The sequence below is a fragment of the Pocillopora damicornis genome, chromosome 8, assembly GCF_964200805.1.
Source record: "Pocillopora damicornis chromosome 8, jaPocDami1.2, whole genome shotgun sequence".
Lineage (NCBI taxonomy): Eukaryota > Metazoa > Cnidaria > Anthozoa > Scleractinia > Pocilloporidae > Pocillopora > Pocillopora damicornis.
The window spans coordinates 5339847-5348774 of NC_142677.1; the positions used below are offsets into that span (position 1 = coordinate 5339847).

Here is an 8928-nt window from a genome sequence, read left to right on the forward strand (position 1 = left end):
TATCTCTTTTGAGGCAAACTAAAAATGATAATCCAAACTCACGAGAATGACATCCTCGTGAATTCAACATTGCATTCATCTGAACAGCAACTGAACTATAATTATTTATCTTGAAGAGAGACAACACAGTTAGAAGATACATGTACATGCAAATCCTAAGTATTTTCCACTAAGAGAAGTAATTGAATGCGGTCAAATCTCCCCATAGGCAAACCGCACTCGGCAGCTCTTCGTAGCAAGAGATCACCAGGAGTATTTTTGTATGCAGAATTTAAGCCACTAGGCAAAAAGGGCACCTTCGGTTTAAAAAAAACTATTATAACCCTCATGACTGAGCGTTCGATATCTCTTTTCAAGCAAGGCAGTAGCAACAATCTTTACACACCATAACAACTACATCTTCAGGAGTACATCACTGAATTAAGAGGACATGTTACATCACTATGACTAAAGTTTATGCTTTGACTAAACTCTACATAAAAAATTACAGTTGAGGTTACTACGTACCAAGGTTGTTACATTGAAATCAGCTCCATTATCCACAAGCAACTTAACAATATCACTGTGACCAATTTCGACAGCTTTTTGGAGTGGATTCAAGCCAAGAAGCTAGGAAACAAATAACAAAATGAGACAGAAATATGTAAAGCTTACCTTCCCTTATTTAATGACCTAAAGAAAAGTAAAGTTATATGGTAAAAGTTTTTACTTTTTCACTAGTTCGATTTCCGTTACTACCAAATCGTGTGTAAATACCGTACGAACGGACCTTACATGAAGTAAAAATGTGGTGAGAAAAAACAGTTGTAAACTAGTCACAGTGTACTCAGTCAGTCGACCTTTTCACCAGAAGACTCGCAGTATCCAGATAAAACAACGCGATCCATATCCGAAATTACTTCATCGAAAGAGAAATGAATAAACTTCATTTTTGAAAGGCCTCTGTGATCTATAACTAAACAGACCCATGGCAACTTGGAATCTATTTGTTTTATGTAATAGAGACGCGAGAGGGTGTTATTGGCCACGTCATCTATGCGTCTGTCCTCCTACAGACCTGAGATATAAACCAATTTAAATCTGGGTATAATTCAGCTCATAATATTATAGCTTTTGGAATGATTCTCACACATGATCTATTTGAGAACAGACTCACAAATTACGTCACTGTCAACAACATAAATGCTTTTGAATAAACATATCTATAAAAAACAGATTCCGTGTTCCCGTGCGTCTGTTTCGAAATATCACAGAAAACGTCAAAATATAATTAAAACTAAAAAGTGGTACACGAGGCACAGCTGCACGTGTCACTGACCGTACCTAACTATTTAAAAATCCTTCTCCTTTTAAAAATTTTCAACAGTCACCATGCAATTATCTGGCAGTAAAGTCTAGTAAACAACGATTTAATTAGGGTGAGTCTGTTGCACGCATCCGAAAAAATCGAAGGCATTCACAAGTTTTCCACTTCTTGACAAATTTACCCCTTTTTTCGAATAAAAATATGTGGCATCGAAAGATTTTCTGGCGAGGTTTGCCTTGCTTTTTATCCATGGCCTAGGCCGATGCAAAGTTCTCTTCCAGTTTAACCGCGAGTTTTTTATTTCCGGTCCGATTGGAGTACACTATTTGGTACTTAAAACATTTCAATGAAAATTATATAAACTAAGTACCCTCCGGTCGAAATCGATCAAGAGGCTATTGTTTCGATCGACCAATCGAATTCGCCTTAGGAAATGTTTACAAATGTGTGATTATTTTCGTAGTCAGAGGAAAACCTGGCAAGGATTTATACCAGCATTCAATTTAGTTCTATCTGGACATACCTATTTTAATTCTGCCAACAAGACAACTGTTATTTCGCTTCGTCCGCAAGAGAATGTGAGTCACAATAGAACAAGTCGCTCAGCCATGTAAGTATTCACTTTATTCTTAGTTGCCGGCTACGCTAAATTTCGCACTTCGTCTATGTGTTTCTTGCCAAGTGCCCTTGTAGATACTTATTTCTTTTACTTTAGGATAAAACAATAGCCTCTCGATCGATTTCGACCGGAGGGGACCCGTGGTTCTAAAACAGTTTATTGATAATAACTGACGGTGTGGTCCCCGGCGAGGCTCAGTTTGAAAAGGAGGTAGGGTTTCAACGGTCGTGTGTCAAGGTTGATGTGGTCGCGGGCTGTTAGAAACCTCTAAACTGGAAATTTTTGAAGCAAACCGCGGCTTAGCGTCGGTTGCACGGGGAAGATTGAGTTTGTAGTGAATTGAAATGAAACTACAGTATGTGTGCTTAGATTCTGTGTTGGATTTGTGGCCGCCCGGTCATTTTGAGCTTGGATTTTTCGCTTCTCGGAGCAGGCGTTCGGAAATGGAGTGTTCAGCCTTGGGCTTTTCTTATGTACGTTGAAAACCTCGAAATGAACAACTCGCTCAAATGGGCTCTTTTCATCAAAGTAAACGGTCAGATAACAAGCAATACGCTGTGGAAGCGAGGCGAGGTATTTTTATTTCTGAGGGCGGTCGTAAATATGCCCATACAAACTCTTATAATTCCGCCATGACCGTTATTGCGTAAGATGATCATCTTACAGCTGGAGCTTGGGCCGCCTGTGGTAAAACAAACTAAAAACCATCAACTTACTCATATTTCAGTGTCAATCAAGGTGATCAATAAGTGAAAAGAAAAAGTGAAATATTAAACTAAATAAACTTTTAAACGTAACGCAAATGTCACGCGAGCAATGTTCTTCTCGAAACAGGCAGGAAAATGAAAAATTAGCTTAAAGTAGTTTTTGCAATGATAATTACAAGTGTTTATTTCCTTAAAGTATTGTTAAATAGAGATATTTGCTAACAGACCGTCCTCCTTTTAAAAAATTCAATACATCGCCACGCAATTTTTGTAGGCGTTAAGGCTAGTAAACGATTCAAATATGGTAAATCTGTTACGCACCACTCATAAACGCAAAACATTCATAAATTTGAAGCCCTTTCCCGTCTCGAAACTTTTTTTCTGGCCAGATTTCCATCGCTTTCTATCCAGGTTTCCTAATAGCTCGCAGGCATGTCATCTAGTGAGTGGGGTGGCGCCATAAAGTGTCGAAAGGAAAACGAGAAAAAAATAGAAAGACGCGCCACTCATGAACGCAACACATTCATAACTTTTAAGAGTGAATGTCTCTAAAAATCAAAGAAAAATAACAAAATCGCGGACATGGTAAAAAAATCATTTCGTCCCATTTTTTGTCTACAGGTAGCTATAGGTACTACTTAAAGTGAAGTGAGGTTAGTTTCTGTAAATATTCATTTTAACGGAAATAAACCGATACTAATTGCATGATCGAAAATGAGTGCCTGCGAGCTCTAAATTATGCAGTTTTCAGGCCGTCCTTGCATGAACTAAAATGCAACAGCAGGACTTCTCTAGCTATAAATATATACATGTGGCCTTCCATTACCAAGATATAATGATATTTTTTGTATCGTGTCCTTCCTGACGAAACCACGGGTTAATTACCAGTGGACGTGTTCGCCATATTTAATTCATGCCAAACCCGGCCTAATGTAGTGTGGCAAAAATGCATGTGGTAGTTTCTCAAAATCTCCAGCAATACTATCACGAGGGCTTATAAGGTGGGTCTTCAAATTCATCATTTCATTTTTCTGGTATCTTCCGCTGTTTTGATGTACCAACCAACCAAACTTCGCTAAAATTGTAAATGGCGCCATATTGAAATGAACAAAATCAACATTGCAATGTCACAAGCAAAGCATTGTTTGAGTCGCAGCCGCACTAAGCTTTTTATTTTTGCTTTGACATAAATAGTTCCTCACCTTAGAAATCTTTTATAGACCCTTGTTATTCCGCTTGGAAGATATTTTCGAAATACTGTCCTTTGAAATTTGGTGTGAAGGTGGCCTACCGGCTAACTCATTGAAGCCACTGAGCCGGGATGAGTAAAATAAAGTTACTTGTTGTTGTCATTTTCTACAGCGCGTCACAACCCAGTTACGTTTAGTCCACTTTGATCTTAATTTTGTTTTTATTGACGTCGCACACAAAAAGGGTCCCGTACAAAACGGCAGGTAACGCTAGCGATTTGCCGGATTTTAATTTTTCACAGGTTCCTGTCACTCTGCGTGACATATGATAATCTGTCACGTAACGAGATCAACAAACAATTCATTCTGCCTCACATATAAGATCTAAACAAATATATTGCCATCATAAACGAGAACGATACAACAAAGAAATAGACTTTACAAAATTTCACAAATATAAACCGTGCAGTGAAAACCTTATGGAACGAAAATAACAATACAATTTTCCCACGGAAAACAAATGTGATGGGTTAACGAAAGTAAACAGAAAACAAAAGCGTAATAATCGTCGGTGAAGGGAATAAAGACAACGGTTGCTTTAGCTCCAGCAGAAAAAGAATGTCTTAATCTTTACATGATATTGTGGGTGGCGTTTGTGGCGCAGAGGAAGCCACAAGCGTTTTTTACAATTTTCAGGTGCTGAGACAGAGATTGAACTTATCTTAACAAGAAGCGGGATTTTCGCGAAGCCTGATACACGGAAGAGCTGCTCCTCTTCCAAACCAGGAGAAAAGGAGAATGAGAATTGAACCTGTAAGATTAGAACATTTTGTTTCTTTCATAACGAGTCCACACGTTACTCAAGATGTTCCTTTCGGGGAAAAACTTCTAAATTGTCGACTGGCGAGATCATAAAAACACCCAATGTTATCAGAACAATGATACCAGAGCGTATTGTCCAATAGTATCAACAATACTGCTGTGAAACCAACTTTGAGCCTATGAGTAAGAGAACTCTACAGAGAGTTTGGGCCGTGTGTTCTTCATCTGTTCGCAAGTCTCTGCAAGGACTTGATAACTTTTCAGCATCAGGAATGGAAGCAGTTGATGCTATAGAAAAACTCGTAGACAAGCTTGTTGACTATGGCAAGACTCAGCAATGAGCGAGGGAAATTAAGCAGCAACTTCGTTTTTCGAAGCAGTACCTAAAGGGCGACTACAAGGTGGGTGCATATTTTATAATTATGCGTTGCCTTTGCAAATGTAGTAAACTTCTTACTATGATTCACGGCTACCTCTTTCTTTCTCTCCAAGTCTTCTTTATGCTTACTTAATGAAACAATAGTTTAGAATTCACTGTAATACGCTTACACACATGTATACAACGCTGAGAATCGATTAAGTAATCTTTTTGAAATTTCGATCATATGCGCATGCAATGCTTTGTAAATATACATTGAATCACGCGCTTGTCATTCTACTTTTTATTTTAGGTACATGCAGTGGAGGCCACAAAGGTTCCCGATCATTGTCGAATTTACGCGCTAAGTGACCAGAGCAATGCTGAAAATCGGGGCTCCTGCGACCATCTCCACAATGAGTCAGATGAGCAGTGTTATGAGTTACAGGAAGTATTGTGTACCATAGAAGACGAGTGTTCAAGTGCGCTCTCGTCAGCAGAAGATCAAGCTGACATGCAACTTACCATCAAACAGGCAAGGGATGATATCATTTGCTGGAAAGCCCATCAGCTACGTTCAGTCCACCAAGCTGAGGCGAAGCATTCAGTTTTAGCCAAACTCGACAGCCGATCGGTGTTGTTAGTCCAGGACTGGGCAATGAAATATATGCCCCGAAAATATTGAGAGGCGCAGTCAGATTGGTTTGCAAAGCGAGGATTGCCATGGCACATTAGTGTTGCCGTAAGACGGTCAGAGGGTTCTGAGCACTTTGAATCGCAGACACCTGTTCACGTATTTCAAAGCTGCGCCCAAGACAGTGTGACTGTGGCTTCGATTATGCTTGACTGCCTCACTACCCTGAAAAAGGAAATTCCAGAGCTAGAAATGGCTTATTACAAACAAGATAACGCTGGCTGTTATCACAGCGGAAATTCAATCATCTCAGCTAAGCTGGCCAGTGATGCCATGGGAGTGGCTTTTGTAAGAAACGACTTTTCGGACCCTCAAGGTGGAAAGGGGGTATGTGATCGCAAAGCGGCAACAATCAAGGGAAGGTACGTTGGAAGGTACGTAAACGAAGGCAATGATGTCATCAACGCTCTACAGTTCAAAACAGCCATTGAATCTGGCCAAGAAACCACAGGAGAGAAAGCAAGTTATGTTGCTGCCAAACCGTCAAGCACCTTTAATATCAAATGGGATAGCATAAGCTTACTCAACAATTTTGAGTACGATGAAAGTGACACACGAGTGTGGAGAGCATTCAATGTAGGTTCCGGTAAAGTAGTGCCATGGGCCAAGTTCGAAGGAGTCATGAAGTAGCCCGAAAAATTGGAAATCCTAGACTCGCCATCGCAGAGTCAAGTGGCGCACCGACGTTCAAGATTGTGAGACACCGAAATATTAAGGAAAGCTCTGTCAAAGCAAATTTCTTAACTGAGGGCGAAAACCAAGATCGAAGCTGTATTGGGGAATATAAGCCAGATGACATGCTTTTCCCGTGTCCAGAAGAAGGATGTGTAAAAGCCTACAGTCGCTTTGCAAACCTCCAGACACACCTAGATACTGGAAAACACCAAATGATGCTCGAACAGGAAACTCTTTACGATAAAGCTAAAAGAGAATATTCTTCCAAGCTGATGGAGGGACGCAGTCGAATACCAAGCGTTCAAGTTGCTGCACAATCAAAGAGAGACGGCTTGCCGCCTCTTCCAATGGGTTGGGCCCTGAAGACAATTAAGAAAAAGGTGCGTTTTACAAGGAAACAGACCGAATTCTTAACTGACCAATTTCAAAAAGGGGAGTATAGTGGACGGAAAAGCGATCCACAGGAAGTTTCGAAAACCACGAGCCCAGCAAGAGACCAAGCGGGGGGACGTCGATTTCAACCTGATGAAGTCCTTACGTCGCAGCAGATTAGTGGCTTCTTCAGCCGTCTTTCAGTAAAGAAGCGATTAGAAGTTACAGCCGCCGATAACCGAGCAAAAGCTAGTGAAATCTCAGAAGTGGACATGGAGAGCGTCGACAAGGACGAAATTTCCGCCGAAGCTGAGAGCCATCTATCTGCAGTGTGTGCAAATGTGATGAGAGATGTGGCTATTCAACATCCGATTGTATCTTTCGATCTAAACATCTGTTAACTTGTACAAAAACGTACACTCACAACTTTAAGAGTGGATAGGCTAAGAGACATGTGCATAGACCTTGGGCTGGATATTTCTGACATTTCACCTCAGAAGAGGAAAAAGCCATTCATCGCACGACTCACGCAATTAGTCCAGGAGTGTACCTGCTCTTCCAAGTAACTGAGCACTGAACGTTTTACGAATAACTGATCTGCTGATTATAAAAGCGGTGCGTGTATTATTTACATGGAGGCGTTGCGTGACAGCAGAGTCCTACGTATCGGATTTTAGTCACTTGAGCTCACCATTGCTTGTGAAACCTCATCTTTGTGTTGGACGATTTTTAGTAAATTCGAAACTGGCGAGTGCAGAAGGCGCAGAAGGGATGCAAATGCTCGAATCCATGTTCAGCGGATGAGAAGTAAACGGAAACTAACGGCTTTGTGCCAAATTTAACCTTTTGAGTGCAATTGAACTGTTTAACCTGTTGTGTGTAGAATTATGCAGAATTATGGCGTGATTCTCAAAGGGTAGCAAAAGTCGAAAATTGTTTCTCCTGTCTCCGTATATAAAAATCAAGTGTAGTTATAGACATTTTAATATGTTTCTAGTCATTTTAACGGCCAGTGATGATATAACTGACCAAAACAGTTATTTGTGTCCGACGCGTTTAATTTTGTTATTATGCATCTCATTATGGAGTCATGGTAATTTAACTGAAATTTGGCTGGTGGTCATCTTTTGATAGTCAAAGGTCCCAAAGAAATAAAACCCACATCGTAAAGAACTATCTTTCAAGGCTTCTTGGTAGTGTTATTGTAAACTTTGAGACACTACCACATGTATTTTTGCCAAGCTATTCTAGGCCACCTTTGCCTTAATTTCGAAAGGCCGAAGATGTCGTCTCTTAATAGGGACGAAGCTCCTCCAAGAATAACATCAGACAAAAACTATCACTTTGTCTAGGTAATACAAGTCCAACTCAATATTTCTATGACTAGAAAAGTCCTTCCGTTACATTTTTGTTAGCATGACAAGTGCCCGAAAAGTGCATAATTTCAGGATCGCGCTCGGTGAAATTTGAGCTATTTACCCCCGGAAATGTTAAAACAAATTATTCCCGTTAAAGTGCATATTTAAAAAATCTAACTCCATTTCCGTTTGTTTACTAGATAAGGCTACCCACAGGCAAAAAATGAACCAAATCGATTTTTGACCGTGTCCGCGACTTTTTCGATAATCTGTGATTTTTATTGACATTTACTCTTAAGCTTTCTTAACAAATTTACCCCTTTCTTTTAGAACCTGGAACAGCATTTAAACGGTAAATATCATATTAAATATAAGTGTTACCTATATAAGAATTTTTTTAAAAATCCTTCTCCTTTTAAAAATTTTCAACACATCACCATGCTATTATCTGGCAGTAAAGTCTAGTAAACAACAATTTAATCAGGGTGAGTCTTGCACGCATCCGAAAAAATCAAGGCATTCACAAGTTTTGCACTTCTTAACAAATTTACCCCTTTTTAACTCGTGAATTGCGCGCATGCGCAAGAGCGAGTTATAGATACGATGTGGGGAATGGCATTCGCTCGCTCGCTCGCTCGATTGGTCGATTCCTGTAAACTTTTTTTAGATTTTAGGCTTTTGAGTGCATTTGATAGTTTTTGGCGCGCAATAAACAGACGAAATGGCGACCTTCGTTGCTAAGAATAGTGGTGGGGTGAAAAAGAAGCCAATGATAATCTTAAAAGAGTTTTTTTTTTTCGTTTTAGTTTCAACAAGCGGCGCCAGCG

General features: G+C 39.9%; 1 protein-coding gene and 1 pseudogene across 1 annotated transcript in view; one reads left to right on the forward strand and one right to left on the reverse strand.

The window, feature by feature from the left end:
• LOC149041090 (uncharacterized) overlaps positions 1-887 on the reverse strand; it is a 166395-nt gene extending 165508 nt beyond the window's left edge. Inside the window, exons 1-2 of the mRNA XM_089214687.1 lie at positions 840-887; positions 508-609 (exon numbers count right to left, since the gene is read on the reverse strand). Coding sequence (XP_089070813.1) covers positions 508-609; positions 840-887 — 150 coding nt within the window. The remainder of the gene's footprint in view (positions 1-507; positions 610-839) is intronic.
• Positions 888-4706: 3819 nt separating this feature from the next.
• On the forward strand, positions 4707-7309 carry LOC149041096 (uncharacterized; annotated as a pseudogene).
• The last annotated feature ends 1619 nt before the right edge of the window (positions 7310-8928 follow it).